General features: G+C 42.6%; 1 protein-coding gene across 7 annotated transcripts in view; it reads left to right on the top strand.

Annotated features, from left to right (window-relative positions):
• The window catches only part of LOC118308730 (histone deacetylase 7), a 39,109-nt gene that overhangs the window by 13,146 nt on the left and 6,000 nt on the right, over nt 1-19,963 (top strand). For 4 of the 7 annotated variants that reach the window (XM_035630005.2, XM_047332576.1, XM_047332575.1 and 1 more), the window contains exons 2-20: nt 3,216-3,400; nt 3,802-3,889; nt 4,444-4,558; nt 5,371-5,435; nt 6,311-6,424; nt 6,710-6,807; nt 7,392-7,490; nt 7,875-8,028; nt 8,831-9,075; nt 9,354-9,560; nt 10,176-10,365; nt 10,479-10,612; nt 10,941-11,052; nt 11,132-11,181; nt 12,319-12,426; nt 12,614-12,669; nt 13,772-13,859; nt 14,341-14,460; nt 17,036-17,133. In XM_035630005.2, the coding sequence (XP_035485898.2) occupies nt 3,216-3,400; nt 3,802-3,889; nt 4,444-4,558; nt 5,371-5,435; nt 6,311-6,424; nt 6,710-6,807; nt 7,392-7,490; nt 7,875-8,028; nt 8,831-9,075; nt 9,354-9,560; nt 10,176-10,365; nt 10,479-10,612; nt 10,941-11,052; nt 11,132-11,181; nt 12,319-12,426; nt 12,614-12,669; nt 13,772-13,859; nt 14,341-14,460; nt 17,036-17,133 (2,326 nt within the window). Of the gene's footprint in view, nt 1-1,986; nt 2,115-3,215; nt 3,401-3,801; nt 3,890-4,443; nt 4,559-5,370; nt 5,436-6,310; nt 6,425-6,709; nt 6,808-7,391; nt 7,491-7,874; nt 8,029-8,830; nt 9,076-9,353; nt 9,561-10,175; nt 10,366-10,478; nt 10,613-10,940; nt 11,053-11,131; nt 11,182-12,318; nt 12,427-12,613; nt 12,670-13,771; nt 13,860-14,340; nt 14,461-15,343; nt 16,977-17,035; nt 17,134-19,963 lie in introns of those variants that run through there. The other 3 variants (XM_035630007.2, XM_047332577.1, XM_035630009.2) reach the window with 3 other exon arrangements.

Here is a 19,963-nt window from a genome sequence, read left to right as displayed (position 1 = left end):
GTAAATTGTGCAAACATAATGTATTTAAACTCAGCACAAGGTTACATTCTTGATATTCTATTAGAAATAATAATATCTGTTTGTATTTCAGATGACATTTTGACTCCTTCTCTTTCTGCCTTGTTGCTCATCTCACCAGACATAAGAAGCCCATGAGGCCTTTGTGTATGCATACAAGTAACTAGCATTTAAGCCAGACTTAACTCCATTCAGTTCTGTGGAGTTCACTCCAGCCCGACAATAATCACAAAGCACACTTTAGGGCCACACTGTGGATATGAATACTGCTGAAGGACATCTGTGCCGCTCTCAAACTGCAGAAAGGAACCGCTGAAGCCGTTCAACCAAAATAGACGCTACTTGCCTAAATGAACCAAGAGGATGTTTTGGTGCAGGCTTACTTTAGAAACAGGAAGTCACTGTTTCTCTCTCTCTGTGTGTGTGGGGGTTACTGCAGAAGGCCCATAGAAAGGGGATGATGGTTGTGAAACAAATATGCTATTACAGAAACCAGAAGTTCGTCTCCTGCCTATTTTTAGCACCGCGATGTGAACAGACAGGAGGCAGAGGCGCGGATGCACGCGGATCTTATCTGTGCATATCTAATGTTTAAAATATTCCAGATTTTACCTCATAAATAGCATTTCTTTTCAATTTTAAAAATGTGTATCTTGCATATTTTAGTACACAGTTGATGAACGGCAGACAGTGAGCTCTGTGAAACACAAGGGTACGTAACCAACACCTTGTGTAACACTTAAGGGTCCGGGTGCAGTGACTGAGCAGGTTTTTGTGGCCAGTCATACTGTATAATGAGTCATGCTTTAAGTATGACTTTGAAAAAAAACCTTCAAACTTGTAGAGTCCTCTGTGAGGACGTAAAGCGCTACATTGCTCGGGTTAGAAATCAGACGTAGGTTAATGCAGTCTGGAATTCTTAGTGTTTTCAGGTTAAAAATATGCTGCAGGTGTTTCTTTTCTGTCAGAAGAGAAGTACGACTGACATCCTGATCGTTTCCCTTCTGTCAGGAGAGCGGACTTGTTTGTATGCAGATTATTTGAGTCCCCACCACCACCGCTACACCACCATCCTGCCCCAACACCGACTCTCTGATTTCCTTTGCAAACACACAAACATTCTTCTGGTTATACAACCCGTTCTGCTGAATGTGGTACTTCCTGTTTTGTTTTTTTTATTTCACTTTTTAAAATAGTAAATAGCTGAAAGAAACAGGCCCTGTCAACTTCATCAGTGAGACACTGTGAGAGAGGCTCAACCAGCTGCGTCTCTCTGTCTTGGCTTCCTTAAGTAGTATGATACCAGGAGCCCGCAGGGTGAGACGTGTGTCAAAAAGGAGACATTATTTATACAACGATGAGCTCTCCATTAATGATGCATCAAAGTTTTAGTTCTCGCACAGAAGCTTGTGTCTCTGTGTTGTTCTGTCTCACACACCGAGAAAAAAATAAGAAACACCCGTTGAGCACATACAGTAGTGTTGTTACTATGAACTCTCTTGGCTTAAACTGTAAACTATTATCTTGTACTGAAAAGGATTCTGGTCTTATTAACTGCACCGGTTACCACTACTGTGTGCACGTCTGACCCGACCTGCAGTAATAAGAGCGTGGGAGCGTGTTTTTTTTAATATTCTTCTTCTTCTTCAGAGGAATTCTGTCAACCTGTAACGCCTTCACGGACATTATTACTTCTCTCTGTGAGTCAGTGTTGGTGTTGGGAGTGAGGGCTAAATACTGTAACGCTGCCCGGGTCTGTATCATCGCCTGGCTCAGACGGGAGGGAAGTTTAGAGGTGCAGTCTGTTTGTTTTGTTGCACTGCTGAAAGTGTGAAAAAATATCAATGCATCATTTTTTGCTGGAGATACTGTAACAATGGACACTGTGTGTTTAACTGTAGAAACGTCCATGTGCTTGACTTGACCTGTATCCATTTTTTGCATTTTGATTCGCCTCTCACTCAGTATCATACACAGAAGTTACTCACTTCTTTTGGACGTTTTCCGAGTTGGTGCTGTGATACACTGCCGTCCACAACAGATCATGTAATTCAACACGGCATGCCAGTAAAGAAACATCCACTTACAGGAATAATGTGAGTAATGCCGGGTAATATTCTGGGTCACAGTCATTCAGGCGTAAGAGTTCAGTAAATTTCCACGTCCTTCCCTCCCTCCCACTGTCCGTCTAGCCCAGAGGCAGCAAGGTGTCTCCTTCCCTGCTCTACTGGTCTGTCCTTTTGTATCGGTGCCGAAACATTCCTCGCCATGTTTATTGGTTTCAGGTATCGAGTCATCTGTGAACGTCCATATGTTTTTGTCGATATGATGCATCACAAAAGTTGAGAATAACCTCTGGTTGAGGTTTCCTCAGTACCAGTTATGATTAGCCTTCCTGTCTTTAGGATTTAGAGGGTCAAAGTAGCAGGCCCATATTGTGGCATTATGCAGTATTTACAGTATTTGACAGTGGCCTGTAGATTGCAAAAATGGATCAAAACTTTTTGTTCACTCCCCTGCTCCCATAAAAAGACACATGTCTTTAGTTAGGACACCGAAGCTTGATTCAATTGTCTCACTCGTGCTAAATTTAACTTTTTATTTCTTTCATTTTAGTCAAACCGGGAAAGGAGATGACAGATTAATGTACCTGACCCAAATGCTTTGACCACACAATGTTTGAATCCAACTCACCACCCTGTCTCTTTCATTCGGTCTTTCTTCTGTGGCCCCAACACACATAAAAACACACCTCTCTTTTGGTCTTTTGAATGCACTGTTGGACGATGGCCAGTTCACTCGAGGCAGGAAGACTTGAATGAAATGAAATATGAGTGGTGAACGTGCAGGGTTCAAGTATGAGTACACATCTGGGCACATACTTATTCCAAATAAACTGAGTGCACCCTTGATCGTGTTGATGTTAAGCACAAACGGTAAAAGTTGCTGCGATTGTTCTTGGACTTGTGAATAGCTGTTAAAACATTCTTCGTCTCGCTACCTTTTGTGTTATGAACTGGTCATCTAAGATATTTGCAGCACTGTTTAAGACCACAAGGAAACAGATGCTCCACAGAGACTTACTGATGTTTCACCCCATAAATAATCCTTTCCCCTCACTGACGCCCATTAGCAGACAGTGTTACCCTCCCTTCACAAAGTGATGTGTTGGCTTTTCTTTCTCTGTCTTTCTGTAGTGGATGTGATCATCAGCAGTCCGGTTTCATCACCCATTCGTGGGGAGCAGCCCATGGACCTTAGTGTGACCCAGAGGTTGTTACATCCAGGCCCAGATTCGGCCATGCTGCCCCCCCACCCCCCTTTCTTCCTGGGACCCCTCACCACTCAGCATTGCTCCCAGTTTTCCCAGCAGCGTTTGCAGGTGACAAACATTTTTGAAACATGAAACATTTTTGTTTCTAGGAGAATAACACACTAAGCGTAACCAGCAACATCTCCTTACTGTTTCTCTATCATCAGCATTGGATGCTTGGTCAGGTTACTGTAAACCCACCAGCTTAGCAGCATTTGATTCTGATTGATATGTATTTTTTTAATTTTATTTTTTTAAATCAGCTGATTGATGCTGCACTCCAGGTGCTAATACATATTTCCCTTATCAATACATGGAATCTTATTAGATAAAATAAAAAATAAAAAAGATACAATTTAAAAACGTAACATTTGCAAATATGTGTTGCTTTTTTATTTTATAAATCTCTCATGCAGAGCTAAAGCAAACAACACTGGTCGGGGTTAATATCTCTTTCTGTTTTTTTGCAGTATAACATTGAGCAAAGGCAAAGAGAGATGGAGGAGGAGAAAAGAGAAGAGCTACAACTGCTGATACGAAAGAATAAAAACGAGCAGAGTGAGTATCACTCGACACGTGTACAGTGCTGTATCATACTTGTGTTTTCATAGGTCCGCCCAAAGAACACTAGGTTGTTGAGATGCTTTTCATCCGGGGCACAGCTCATTGCATGTTTCAATGAAAAAAAAGGGGCTTTCCAACAGTACTGTGATCTATTCTCGGACTCCAAAGAAATGTGTTTTTACGTCAAACAAACGCTTGTTTCAGAAAACACATAGTGCTGATTTCATTTTTACCATCTAGAGGCGATAAAAAGAACGTAACCTTTTAAAGTCTCCTGATTGCTCGTTGATAAAAAAGTGTGTTACAGTATAATGTGATGAAAAACTTATTAGCCCCACTGTTGACTTTTGACCTACTATACCTAATGCATGAGTGTTCATGATCCAAAGGCGTGTTGCCACTGGTCAGGGTTAATATCTCTTTGTCAAGTATAACATTGAGCAAAAGCCAAGAGAGATGGAGAAGGAGAAAAGAGAAGAACTACAAGGGCTGATACGAAAGATTAAAAACTGTCTTTTCCCTGATGGAGTTATTTTATTGACTAACAGGTGCTGTAGCCAGTCCCCTGGTAAGGCAGAAACTTCGGGAACATATAATAATGAAGAGCCAGCCCACCCATGACAGGGTTACTCCCAACCACACAAGTCCCACACCGGGATACAGGTGAGACGGACAAACAGACAGAACACAACTCCAACTTTTTCTGGAAGCAAAACATAGACAAACACAAAACAGATTCAGCAAACGTTTAATAATTTAATGTTGTAATACTCTCACAGGGTTGCAATGGTATAACATTTTCATAGTACAATAACTATCTCGGTTTCACGCTACCACGGTATTCCACGATAAAAACTGTTGGCTAGTTTGGATGTGGGATCTAATTAAATTCTCTTTGTGAGTGACTGTGTGAGAGCTGGTTGAGCTGGATCGTCGAATTATAAATATCATAAATGAAGTACAAATACCACACTATAAAATTTACTATTTCAAGTCACCTAACCCTGCATTGAAATTGTCAAGTAAAAGTATTTCCATGAAAATGTAACGTTAAAAGGCAGGATTCTACTGTTCTAGTTGGTTGAGATGGAGCTCTTGTAGATAAAATGATCCTACACTGCTAATTTCAGTATCTTTTTTAGAGATGGTGATGATCTGTTTTCTTCTCGAATTCAGTATTTTTTTTTCTTTTTACAATACTAAGCTAACCATCAACTTTCATACCATAGTATACCGTGATACTGCTGCAACCCTAAGAGATACTTCACAAGTTTATCCAAATAGTGTTAAAGCGATGGAACAAATGTGGAATGTTCTCTTAATTCCCATTCTGTAAAGAAGCGGCCTATTTCTTTTCTGATTTTAATGAATGAAATAACTCTAAATTAAAAAAATATTAAATTATTGAAAATAAATAAATGTTGAAAAAAACTTTTAAGCGAAGCAGTCTGTCCAATATTGTTTTGGTAATTTAGGCTGTCCCCAAAGCCTCAGCCGACACCCTGTGACCAGCGTAAGGACCTCGCCCTGCGCAGGACAGGTGAGATGCCTCTGGCTGTCTGTGTCTGTGATGTGGGTTCTAACCCTGAGGCTGAAGCTGTGAAGGTCACTGGGGATTTTCCATTCCCCAGGTCTTCTCTTCTTGTCGTATGCTCTGTGCAATTTGAGTTAGACTCAGTCATCTGACTGCATATTTCAGTGTGATATATTTTCAGTGTCAAACAGTACCTATTCTGGACTGACGACTCACAGTGTCATTATTAGTAAGACAAAAGGAAATTCATAAAGCAGCAGGCCTGCAGGGCCAGAGAGAGATCGGACAGCCATAAAAACAACAGTGACAGCGAGACACAAAGACCAGAGCAGTAACATAACTTAAACTGAGGTATGTGTAAAATGAACTGCGTGAGAGTCTAGAGCAGGTCTCCGTCACCATGTGAAGGAGAGTGGGAGTGGTTTCATCTCAGAGTACACTAACCATTCAAAAAGCTTTTATTTATTTGCATTGCCCTGGGACTCCCTGGGTGACAGGGAGCACACACACACACACACCCTCTAGTATTGTTTTTGGCTCAGTGACAACACCTAGCTGCCTTTCATCTGCACTGAGCCAGCCACTGAGTTTGATTGTTTGTTTGGCCATATTAGAGCCTGACCAATGTTAACATGGAACTTCTTAATGCTGTTGACCAGGGTTGAGGTGCTTGGTTTGGCTGTGCTGCAGATTGTTTTTGACATGGTTTTGTTATGAAAATTGAGTGCATTAATATGTAATGTGCATTCCTGAGCAGTTGCATTCCTGCAGATCTACTGTATACCATGATACTGTTCATCACCAAGTTCTGTGATTATGTGGTGTCCATGTGAGCATGCACCTCTCAATGTATTCATCTGTGTATATTTGTGTTTGCACAGTCTCTGAGCCCACTCTGAAGTGGAAGTTAAAGAAGCTCATCAATACAAGGCCAAACCCGCTGCAGCGAAAGATCAGTGCCCCGCCTGCTGTCAAGCACAGGACAGAAACTCTGGGTGGAGTATTTACGATTGGCTAAATCACTCTCGAGATCTTATTCTTCTGTTTTCTTTGCGCTGTCCTCTGAGCTGGTTTCCTGATATGCCAGTTTCACATGTACTATTTTACAGCGCATGTATTTGAGAGATTTATTTTTAGGCACACACATAGTGATTTAAACTCATACTTTACTGACAGTTTGATTCATTTTCCTATTTGTTACATCCTTGTGTGCTGTACGAGGATAGTCTTTGTTGTTGAGGGCCATGGGTTTATAGTTGTCTCTCCATTCTGTCATCCAGACTCTTCCCCCAGCAGCAGCAGCACACCAGCATCAGGGTGCAGCTCACCCAACGACAGCCTCCATTCAGATAATGGGGCCCTTCCACTGTCTCATGAGGTGAGCCGATCTTTTACATTAAAGTTGTGTCATCTTAGCAGCTATTTTTTGTCAAAATTAGCAAATAAGGATTGCAAAGTTTCAGGTTTAGCGTCCTGCTTAAACACACATCAACACAATACAAGTGTTCAAAGTTCATGCCTTACTGTTTTATCTTTCCATTATGGATTAATTTGTCAACTCTTTCCTTTGCAAAAAGTTTACTCTGTTATTTCCCGGTAACAACGTAAAGCCCTAGTTACTGTATGATGATGATGATGCAAGTCTTGCAGCGTTTTTTTTGGTGATTTTACCTCTGTACAGCCATTAAGAAGTCCAAAGATACGTTAAAGATATAAAAAAAAGTCAGAGTTGACCCATCACAAGGCTTACATACATTCACACCTACAGGAAATTTTAGAGTCTCCAATTAACCAAAGCGGCATTGGACTGAGGAAATCAGAGAAAGCACACTCAGATGTGGGGAGGAGATGTAAACACACAGACAGTCCCCCATAATGTTCTTGCGGTGAGGCAGTGCTAACTACTGCACCGCTGTCCTGCCCCCCGATAACCTTCATAATGGCAATTTCTTTCTCTTTAAGGCACAGAGGCTGCTGCTGAAGGAGGGTAGATTGGCCCATTTCACCTGGCCTCCTAACCACGCTGCCATGCCAAACATCACTGCTGGAAATCCTGCACATGTGAGCAATTATACTGTCAAGGTTTCCCTTCAGAAAAACAACAAAAACTACGAATCATACTTTGATTTAGGTAACTGTACAGAAATGCATAAATATCATAGATACACATCAATAAATTCATGCTATAAACTTGTGTATCTGAGACTGAATCTCTAAAATAGTGACTGTACACTTGGACACTGTAGTGAAATGTAGTGTTTTCGTGCTTTCACTTCCCCCTTGATCTCTGTGGTGCGTTTTTATCTTGTGAATCAGTCATGTGGTATTTTACTCCCATTGTTAACCTGTTCACTGTGAGTCTCTGTATCTACATTGAAACCATGATGAGGGCTCCCTGTGACCCCTTCAGTATTTATACCACCTTTCCCCTGCTCTCTCTCCCAGGCTGACCTGCAAGTAACCAAGCCCGTGGCAGTATCGGCTCTTCATCAGGTCTACTTGCCTCTGGAAGGAAGCGGCCCAACCTTGACCCATCACCTGCAGCCTGTTCTCATACTGGAACCACATACCAGACTGGTGCACTCCCAGTTTGTCTCATGTGAGTTATGCAACTGCACGTGTTGTACAGAAATAGAAACGCCGCAATATGCACAGATTTAAAAAAAACTAAAACATATGCAAGTGAAAACACAAAGGAACAATGTATAGATCCGTTTATGAACAATCTTAAAATGGTCTAGCTTAACCATAAAAAAAGAAGCATTACCAGTTATTTTTATTTATTTTATTTTATGATCTTCATTTAAGTCCTGCCAATTACATAATAGACCTTTTACAGCACACAGAATAACACATTATACCAGGAAAATGACATCTATAGTGAGTAATATCAGTTCCACTCCCATTACTTGTGCAAGTTCTGGAATGGAGCCATCGTTAATGACATTATGAACACACAGCACTCCTACTGAAACGAGTCAAAACGTCTGCGGTTGAAAGGGAGACTGCCTGAGAATTTATGTTCTCTGTCTTGTACTTCATTTCTTTCGCCTCATCTTTGTAAACTGCACAAGGACGCCCTCTACTCTGCACTTGACAGCGATGCAGTTTAACTAATGATACAGATTCTCAGTTCTCCACTAAAATAAAATACCCCCCGCAAAAAAAAGGCTTATTATCGCTCACACTTTTACTTACACCTTATCATTCTCTTTTTTGTTTCATTTTAATTCCCTCCCACCCCCATTAGGCGACTTTTGTCTGCCGTATTTTTGTCATGTTTATTTACATTTTAATTGTGCTTTTTTCTCTTGTACCCTTGTCCCTCGGGCTCCTCTCTTTCTGTCTGCAGCATCTCTACTCCCAGTTATGAACCTGACACTCTCTCCTCCTCTCTGCAGTCCATGGTTTGAGCTCCATTCCTCTGCAGCCACAGCCTCACCCATCGTCTCCCTCCAGAAGAGAAGGTGTGGTCAACCTGCCGTCACACAGACCTGTGGAGCGAACCCGCTCAGAGCCGCCTCCATACAGCCACTCACCCTTTACTCTGCATGCCAGTCAGCACTCACACGCTCAGCACCAGCTGCTTCAGCAATGCCACAAGAGCGGGCTGGAGAGGTTTAAGCAGAATACACACCTGAGCAAGGTGAGTGGAGGCTGGTGTTGACATGTTGAACACAAATAAAAGACTAGTTATTTATAATACAGAGCTCTTGTGAAAATGACTCTGTGGAGTTATTATGTGAACGGTCTGTGGATATCCCCATTTGAAATCTTTGAGTGAGTAAATGTTTGACTCAATACAGAAACATTTGATTTGTTGTTATTATCAGCTGTATATAGAGACTCGCCAAGCTTGACTACAAAACGTCTATCTTATGTTAGCCAACAAGCCAGTTAATTCAGAAGCCTCGTCTGACTCAGATCCCATCAGAGGACATGGACCTGGAGGAGACTGGATCAGGAACAGGTTCGGGGCCGGGGTCTGTGTGCAGCTCAGAAATGGAATCAGTGTGTGATGACGGACACCGCAGGAGACAGAGCACTGCAAGCATAGACTCAGTTTGTGGCACAGAGTCCACAACCTCCTCACGGGACAGCTTGCTCGAGCCCTCACATTCCCTCAGTCAGGTACTCACATGAAGTGACTGTTGCATCTTAACAGTATTACTAGTCCTTAAAAGAGAAACGCCTTCACGCTTTTATGCTCTCCTTGGTACAGGTAGACGATGTATGTTGACGTACAGACTTTGTGGTGAATGAATTTCTACTTAGATAATGACCTCACTAGCTTAACTGGTTCTGTTGACTGCACCTCAGTGGAGTTTCAATTAATGGATTAACAGCACCTGCACGTTATGACCTCTATTTAGTCTCTCACAGTGTCATTATTGTAGAAGGCATGTCTTAAATATCACCATGTGATGAATGAAAGAAAAAAATTGCATTCCTAGTGTTCACATATATGAATGCCCTTATTTTTACCATCAGGGGGCGCTGTAGCTTCAGTAATATAAGATGAAAATGATTGCAAGTTACAGAATTGTCAAACATAATTCCAAAGATGCCACAGTATTGTGGCATGTTTGGTAATTCTTTAGCAGTTGCTTGTTCTAGAAAAGCAGTATAAATCTGACCTAAGTGGAATTGGACTTTGGAGAGTGTGGAATTAATTTACCCAAGTTAGACTTTGCCATGTGCTGCTTCAGTTAAATGTGTTCCCTCTCTTTAATCTGGGAACCACAGAGGCAGGTGATCCTTAGACCAGGTCCCCAGCTGGACCTACTGAGCGGGCCTGCCCTTATTTGGCCTCACCAGCCCCTGGTTCGGGCCCGGTCCTCTCCAGCCTCCACCTCCCTGCCTCCTCAACCCAACTCCATGCCTTCTCTGTCACTGTCCAACCCTGCTGCAGACGTCCCGCTGCGCTTCACCACAGGTGGGTGACACAGGGAAATCGCAAACGAATGATAAATAAAATACTGAAGAAGGAAAGCAAAGATAAGAGGTGTGTTTGCTTTTGTGTGTGTGTGTGTGTTTGTGTGTATCTAGGTCTGGTTTATGACAGTCAGATGCAGAAGCACCAGTGTACCTGTGGGGACAACAGCCGCCACCCTGAGCATGCTGGAAGGGTCCAGAGCATCTGGTCCAGACTGCATGAAAGAGGCCTCAGGAACCAGTGTGTGGTATGGCGCACACATTCTGTGTGGTCTCTCTTAGCATCACACTAACCTTACCCATCATTACTAAATGCCCTGATTCTAACCTAAACTTTAAAAGCAACACTTAAACCGAGATGTTCTCACAACAACAATTGTTTTAAACATACAGATGCAAATCCCTAGAGTGTGTGTGTGTGTGTGTGTGTGTGTGTGTGTGTGTGTGTGTGTGTGTGTGTGTGTGTGTGTGTGTGTGTGTGTGTGTGTGTGTGTGTGTGTGTGTGTGTGTGTGTGTGTGTGTGTGTGTGTGTGTGTGTGTGTGTGTGTGTGTGTGTGTGTGTGTGTGTGTGTGTAGTCTATCCCCAGTAGGAAGGCCACTCTAGAAGAGCTGCAGTCAGTCCATTCGGAGAAACATGTGCTTCTGTTCGGCACCAACCCTCTCAAGCTGGACAACCGCAAGCTGGCAGGTAAAATGGACAACACTATTCACCGGGAAATAAATAAATGGATAAACAATATTCATGACATACATTTCTTTTCCTGCAGGAATTTTATCTCAACGGATATTTGTGATGTTACCATGTGGAGGAATAGGAGTGAGTGTCGCACACACAAACACACACACACACTCACACAAACATATCACAGAAGTCATGTGGGAATCTTTTAACTTATCTAATTGCATTACTGAACAGCAAACATTACATGGCTAATTATCCGTCATTATACAATTAAGCTAATAATACTATAAATTGACAACGCTATTGTTTTTGGCCGAGATAACTCCGAGACACAAGCAGAAATTAAAGACTGTACAAAGGTGAGTTGTGGGAGCAACGGAGAAGAAAAGAAGAAGGGAGGAAAGAGGGAACACATGGAGATGCAGTTGGAATGGGGGTGTGCCAGTGAAACTGGATTTTATTTGGACGGAATGGGCGTTTAAACTGGGAGCGATGTTACGGAAGAAGAAAAAGATAAAAGGTCAAGGTAGCAGAATAGATTCAATTTAACATTGGATAACGAGAGAAGGAACAATGGAGAGTCTCAAAGAAGAACATAATAATGCCCATGAGAAAGTTGTGAAGCAAAAGGAGAGGAGAGGAGTTAGGAATGGAAGAAGGGGGCTGGGTGTCAGTTGATAAGACGACTGATCTGCTTGGATTTCCGGCCCTTGGCTGGTCTGGTGAAGACGGGTGATTGGAACAAGATGGCAAAGTCTGTGATAAAAGAAATTCCTCTGATTTCATTGTTCCACCGTGGCACACCACCAGAAATGTACGTTTTGAAGCATAGAGTAATACAGGGACATAAGCCAGGGTTTTTACTAAGAATAGATGCAAAAATAAAGTCTCTCGACAATTTATCATCCACAGTAGTTTAAGTCCTCCGTCGCCCATTCAATACACCACAAGAATGCACTGCCAAACTGTTACAATCATTTTTCTACGCATATATGTTTTTGTAAAATAAAAGCAGTTTGGCAAATTTTGTTTAATTAATGTAGATTCTCAGAACTGACAATAGACCGATTATTTGCCGCCAGCTCAACTCAACTCAATGTGACAGAGTCTTTTGTCAGTTCAACCAGTAAAGAGAGTCCAGTTCTGATGAACTAAATGTGCAGCATCTTTCTTACGATTCAAACACAGGTCATTTTTCATTACATCTTAAGTTAACATCTATGGCTGACTTTTGAACTGGCCTTACTTTTCTCCTCTTGGTTTTATTGACAGGTAGATGTCGATACAATCTGGAATGAACTTCACACATCAGTAGCCTCCCGTATGGCTGCGGGATGTGTCACGGACCTGGCTCTGAAAGTAGCACAAGGAAATCTGAAGGTGTGTCTTTGTCATCAAACACTTGATCATCTGTCACCTGTGTGTGTTGTCCAACAGGTTGTGGGATTAAACACCATACGAACAATGTTATCCCCTTCTCCCCTGGATATTTAAGTCATTGACTCTTATTGTAAATGTATCTATGAGAGCAGCCAGGTGTTGAGGATTTTTTGCCCTTCTCTCGCAGAATGGCTTTGCAGTTGTGAGGCCCCCTGGACACCATGCAACACAGTCCTCCCCTCAGTAAGTACAACAACATGCGCGTGCACACACACACACACACACACGGACACGGACCACTCAGAGCCAGGAAGTCTCTACAAAGTGTTTCAAAGGATTTATTACGGATCAGCTACACTTCTAAGCAAGAGGGAGAGTTAGTGGGCGCTTATGTCTCTGTGTTATTCTGTCGTAGTGTGTGTGTGTGTGTGTGTGTGTGTGTGTGTGTGTGTGTGTGTGTGTGTGTGTGTGTGTGTGTGTGTGTGTGTGTGTGTGTGTGTGTGTGTGTGTGTGTGTGTGTGTGTGTGTGTGTGCGCGCGCGCGCACTTGCGTGCACTTGCGTGCACTTGTATGCATGGATTTGTGTCGGCCTTTGATAGGAGCCATTAGCCAAGTAACCACACTCAGCTGGGACTGTGTGTGTCAGCAGTGCTTGACACTGGTTATTTATGGGATGATAATGACTTTTTATTTTTTATTTTGATAAGCACAGTTTGAGAAGCATCTATGATATACTGTCCACACACACTCACACAGTTTACGACCCGTGCTGACACAGCCACTTCCAACATTCCTCCATTGTTTTTCATACGTCAACACTTTTTTGCATACCTTCGCTGTAGACAATTCATGTCAAGTGAACTGCTGTGCCAAGTTGTGAGTTCATTTCTCTGAAATCATCACGCACATCCTGCCAGCAATTCACACTGTGTTATCAATTGGAGTGCGAAGTGAGTTTTAAGATGAGATTGGTTTTCTGTTTGCGGTTTCTGCATTCCTCATGAGTGTAGAATTTTATACCCAGCATAATGTTGTAATGTGATGTTTTTTGTGTTTGTCAGCAGTGTGAGAAATACAAAACACGTTGAAATGAAACATCCCCATTTCTCAAATCTTTGAAGTAAATGTTTACGTGGCAGGAGTTTCCCTCTTTGACTTGCACATGGGAGTCTGTGACTGTCATAACCTGGATTGAATAGCCACCACATGACGCCAGATAACTGGAGACATGTCTTAGAGGTTCCTAAGGTTCACATGGTGAATTTATGATATTAATTAAGTGAAGATGTCCTGATAATCACATGTGGCTGCCTTCCTTCCTTCCTTCCTGCCCGCTTGTCCACAGGGGCTTCTGTTTCTTCAACTCCGTGGCCATTGCTGCCAAGCAGCTCCAACACAAACTCAACGTAAGCAAGATCCTCATCGTGGACTGGGTAAGAACCCGCCGCAGGACCGGCATCACTGGTCTGCACATGGATGGAAATAAATACATATGCGCAAGCACACAATTGTATCGTAGACACGAACATCGTCCCAGAAGCACAGCATCCCTGTACAGTAGCACTGCTATTTATTATTTAGTTAATTTAGATGCTGTTATCTCTGGCCTCCATGTGTGATCTGATCTGTCACATATCCATAGAGTAGAAACAGATTCACACACAGTGATATGAACACAAGCCCACACACACATGGAGATATTGATCCGTAGCCAGGTGGGGGTCTCTGTTTACCACGTGTGTGTGCATATAGGCCTGCAACATGTCTTTACACACACTGTTCTCGGACATATTACTGCATCAAACACTAATTACTACCTGCTTCGTTCAAAAAACTTCAAGATTAAAACACATTTGCTACTGACACGGAAAAGCTGTACTTGTTTTATTAATCTGTCATCCAACAATTGTCCAGGATGTTCACCATGGCAACGGCACCCAGGAAGCTTTCTATAACGACCCCAGCGTGCTGTACATCTCTCTACATCGCTATGACGATGGCAACTTCTTTCCCGGTAGTGGACATCCCAGTGAGGTAGTTACGAAACAGTCCTCCACAGCAGTGCTGACTTTTGTTTTTCTGCATTTGTTTGTGTTGTCATAGTGATGTTTGTGTGCATCTGCGTGTACCTAGATTCTTGTGAACACAATAACTTAAGGACAACACATGAGTAACTTATACAACAAGTTCTCTTTGTAGAGTTGATTCTGGACAGATGACACAGGCTGATTTTATTTTGACTCTTAAACATACAGAGTTATTTAATTTACCGCCCATTTCCATTGTGAAGATGGACATGTTGGCATAGATAGAAATATTTGGTAAATAAGTGATTCCACCAGGACATTAGGCAGCTCAGGAGCCCTGTACTTATCATTTACTTGTCAAAACAGGGAGAATGATTGTGACAATAAATCCAGAAATGATCTACATGATTTAAAGCCCCAGTTGTGATCTAAATGTATTCATAAGGATACTGTACAGGGGTTGAGGATTAAAACATTTTACCTCTTATTTAGCCTCAGACCAGTCAGAGTTTTCATGGATAGAACAAACATATTTTACATAAACCACTGGAATCTAGAAACGTGATCCTGTAATTTGAGCTGGTTACATTATACATCTGAAGTCAAAGTGCTTCTCCTCAGCTTAATCTGAAAATTTGATACTGTAAATCATTTTTAAATATAATTTGGAATATCACGTTTGCATGTTCACTGTCACTCTTGCATTGTCCTCGTTTGCAAGAAAACTTTTTGATCTATTCAACATGAAATTTTGAAATGCTAAAAGTGTGTATATCCAAAGTGGAAAGAGCAGATGCCACTGTTTTATTTGAAAAATGTCATGGCGTTGGATGTTAGAACTTCATAACAGGATGTGTACAGTTGAAGTGCATGCCTATGTTTGCATACAGGAAATTGAGATGCCAATGAATTCTGCCTGCGGTCCTACCAGAAACCAAGTGTGATGACTATCCTCAGTCAGATGGATTGACCCCAACCCATGGTGGTGTTAACCACCCATTGAATCCCCCAGATCCCTTCCTCGTACTCTCCCATCCTCCCCCAACAATAATGAGGATGAAATAGTCAATGTTTTCCCATAAAATCCCCTGATGAGGGACGGTAAATAAAACGTTCTGCCGGCTTGGATGTGGCTTTGCTTTAAGTGGCTCCTCAACCTCTGTTGAGCTGTGTGGTAAACCTCTGGAGTCTCGCTGTCCCCCGTGTAGGTATATAACACACCATGGGGTAGGGGCGTGATGTCATAGCTATAACAGTGAGCGCCGAGTACCACACAGAAACCAGCGGAGGCCTAATCCAGTCCAGCAACTCTCAAAACATGAAAGAGAGGAGGAGGACAGAGCAGCGCAAGAGACTTGGAGCAATAGCAAGAATTGTGTGTGCGTGCGTGCGTGCGTGCGTGCGTGCGTGTGTGTACGCGTGTGCGTGCGTGTGTGTGTACGTGCATGCGGGTACATTACCAGTTGGCAGAGGACAGGAGGCCTCATGTGTTTTTCGTTTGCCCTGTGAACATCCCGTCCACTGAGAGAAGAATGGAGACAGACTCTCTGCGATGCTCATCAGCATTCTTTCACTTTCAAACATCCTCTCACACCCATACACACACACACACACACACACACACACACACACACACACACACACACACACACACAAAGGAAATTACCACGCCTTGCTGCCAAGAGCGTGTCAATCAACCTCCTCCTTCTCCCCTCAAACTGACACATTGACTGATGGCGAAGGGCTTAGAGAACAGCTAAATGGCTGCTAGCAGGACTACAAAGAGAGAGGCAGGAATCCTCAGACCTTCTTTCCAAGAACCGGGCCTCAGTTAACTCTGCCCCAAGTGTGTGAGGTCAAACTGTGAGGAGCTCCATCCACTCTGCGTGGCATTTTTCAGAGTAGACACCAGTCAAAGTACAGCAAAAATCTGAAATCATATACAGGATATTTTAAAGTGTGCATGTAAATCAATATAATAAAGAGGTACGGCAATTTAGTTTTACATGATGTGGTATATACAAAACTATCTTTACTTCTGCATACGCACTGTACAGTATAATCATATTTATATACAAATGCATGCATTTTTAATATAAATTGGACATTGTACAATATACAGTGTACTGTATATTCAGGCAGCAGTTGCCAAGTGTGAAATATTTTCCTGTATATCTGTAGCTTAAAGCTTTGGAACCATAAATGGGTGCAGTTCTGTTGTGGCTCCGAGTGATTTATAAGGCCTTTTGACAAATTGTATCAAAATCAAAATTGAGGGACAGGGGGGTTGAATTAATAGCCATCCGTCTTACATTATGGAATCATAATCACTCCCTGGTGTTGCCTTAAATAGATGCAGTCACGTTTGCTCAAATGCTGCAATACAAAGTTTTGCAACAGCCATGCTGAGTTTGTGAACATTTGACACAAATCTGTCATCATTGCATAGTTTCTCAACTCTCATCGTTAACTCTTTTTCACATTCACAGAGACTGTTTTGTTTTCTCTCTTGCTCTCTCCCCCCCCCCCCCCCCCCCCCCCCCCCCCCCTCTCTCTCTCTCTCCCTCTCTCCAACCATCCAGGTGGGTGCAGGTGCAGGTGAAGGCTTCAATGTGAACGTAGGATGGACGGGAGGATTGAACCCTCCCATGGGAGACGCTGAGTACCTGGCTGCATTCAGGTAAAGATTTTACTGAGCTGCCCTCAATTTGTCATGTTCCTTTCATATGTCAGCATGTTCAAGCACATTTGCTACAAATTAAATATAGATAGTTTTCAGGATGGGTGATGTGTCTGCAGCTTGAAAATGATCCTTTCCATGACAAGCGTTTGTCTGTTGCTGATGCAGTAAGGTGCTGACTGTTTTGCTGCATTGCGTTGCGTTGCTCGCCTTGAACTTGAAAAAATGTGTACACAATTAAGAAAACACAACTGCACCCAGTAAACCTGTTCAAATTTCAAATCCAACCAATGTTTAGATTGAAGTACACTGATTCTGTCAGGCCAGAGCCGATAATACAATCGGAAGATTTGAAATAAACAAAAGAAAAGAGCCTGGTCATGAAAAGACAGAAAGCATATTATTTTCATGATGAATAGGAAAATTAGTTGTAAGCCATTATTTTTTCTCCTTCTGGTTTAAGCCCATTCTCAAATTTTGGACGCCTCAACTTCCCATCTGCACTGGAATACAACACTAAGGTTTTGCGTACTTTTGACACTCTGTATTGGAACTTGTTCAACACCGCGAACAGTTTTCATACCTGATTCCTGAAATATGGTCGACAGAAGTAGGTGTAAAATCAAACAGCTTTATATCAAAGCTGTTTGGCAAAATATTTCAATGACGAAAGCAATAACCCTAAAACTAAAAACAAAAACACACACACACCAGTGTGTTTCTGAAACACACCTTTGCCGCACTTTCATTCAATCAAATTCTCCTTGAATGAATTTGGTTTCGTTCTGCTCTGCACTGTAATGGACTTTGCGTTTGTCCGCAAAACCGGCCGCCACCAGATGATCAAACCGTATGTGAGCTCTTCATGTGCTGCGTGCAGCACACACAGTGGGTGGGCCCCTCGTCAAAGGAAAGATGCTAATGAGCTAACCCGAACTGGTAAAATCCATAGACGGGCTCGGAAACACTAAGTCCAGTGTTTACTGGAGCCCTGGATGCTAATTAAGAGACAACTGGTCCTTTCCTGAGCAGGCGTCTGGTTTTGGTATTTTTCATCCAGTTTGGGAAATGGCAAGTGTTTTCATGTGTAAAACTTCCTCAGTTTAACCACACTATAGTATAGAGTAACACACTATATTGTGTGTTGCTCCTAGGAACGTTTCCCCGTATCAAAGCTCTGTGGTGGTGTGTCCTGGTGGTCCGGTGGTTTGAGGCACATACCATGGAGCTGTGATGTCCATGGTGCATTTCCGGCCAATGACCTTTGTCATATGTTCTCATGCGAAACAACCCCCTGTTTACTGCCACTGTCAACTAAAGAATAAAGGATGACATTTTTTTTAAGAAGCAAAATACGTGACAGAGCACGAAAAAGTATTTCTATTGAAAACACGCGCTATGCAAATTTTGAATACATTTTCAGTAAAAGCTGCCGCCACTCTGGTGCGAATGAATGCACAACCAGCTATACGGGCAAAATTTGACGCATCATGAATTCATGTTTATGCAGTTAAGTATCTAGTCATGGTGCCAGCTCTGTAATTCAATCGGAGTACATGATTTAGACGACCAAGCGTTCCAGACTGTGTTTCTCCCCGGGATGGAACAGAAGAACCAGCCAGGACGAGTGCGGCTGTCGATGATGTGTGTCTCTGCGTTTGGGTGTGTTAGTGACGGGGGGAAATATTGTGGTTGAGCGCGGCGGTGGTACTGTAGTACAATCAAGACAAAGCTCAGCTGACGTAGTGCGTGTGTACATGTGTGTTTTGAGGATTACTAAGGTGGTCAGAATTTAAAGTCGGCGTAATCACCGGTAGCGCAGCACACATCCAGTTTCAAAAGGAAGAGGGTGCATATGTATCTGTTTTGGCCTGTGTGTTGCATGGTTCGGGCGCATGCACATATTTTCATGTGCACTTCTAGGTGGCTACTGACAAATGACAGACTATGGAGGAGAGGAGAATACAGCAGAGGAGAGGAGAAGAAGTGGGGGGTGCATTGTTAGGGAATCCAAAGGCGGCGTAATTAGGCCCAATGGATCCCAGATGGCTGGCTGTCAGTGACGTGAGAAGAGGGACGAGCTCCTAATAGGAACCAGACACACACAAGCGCCTTTGAACTGCCGCTGAGAGAGAGAGAGAGAATCAAACGCGGCATGGGCCATGCGCTCTTGCTAAATAACTGGCAGCAGGAGAGGAGAGGAAGTGAGGAGCAGAGCGTAGAAGCGAGGAACGTGGTCAACTCTAAGTAGAGTGTACAGTATGTGGGCATCACAGCCCAGATATGTAAAGGGTCTCATTTTTATCTGCTTGTGTCATTTGCAAAAAACCAAACTCTCCAGTGTCAGCCACCTACCTAAAGTTGTGTCAAAGTCTTTGTTCCAGGAAAGACTTTCAGAGCTCTGGTGCGTGGCCTCTTTTTTTCCTTCAGCAGTGCTGTGCTTCACATTTAAACAGTTGCACACGTTCACACCTGGGAGCAACCCCACCTTCTCTTCTTGGCTACTTACCAGGAACGGATCAAGAACGGAGATCAAGCACTTGGAACGTGGCCTTTGATAATTTATCTTTCATCATTTTCAAATGGAGGGAGTTTAACAATGAAGTAAATGTTTGCAGTTAACAATCCAGAAAAAAAAGTCCTGCAATGTACATGTGTTCCAGTCGCAAATCAATCACCTGAAACTATGCAATGATTTCACCTTGATGTTTTTTTTTTACTTTACCAGCAACTTAGAATCCTGTTAATTGCAATCATTATAACTATTATTATCATATTAATCTTTCTCAGTCTATTCCGATGTTAAACCAATTGCACAATGACTTCCTCG

The sequence above is a fragment of the Scophthalmus maximus genome, chromosome 6 (assembly GCF_022379125.1).
Source record: "Scophthalmus maximus strain ysfricsl-2021 chromosome 6, ASM2237912v1, whole genome shotgun sequence".
NCBI lineage: Eukaryota > Metazoa > Chordata > Actinopteri > Pleuronectiformes > Scophthalmidae > Scophthalmus > Scophthalmus maximus.
The sequence above is the reverse complement of the archived record's forward strand: the minus strand, read 5'-3'. Positions and strand labels throughout refer to the sequence as shown.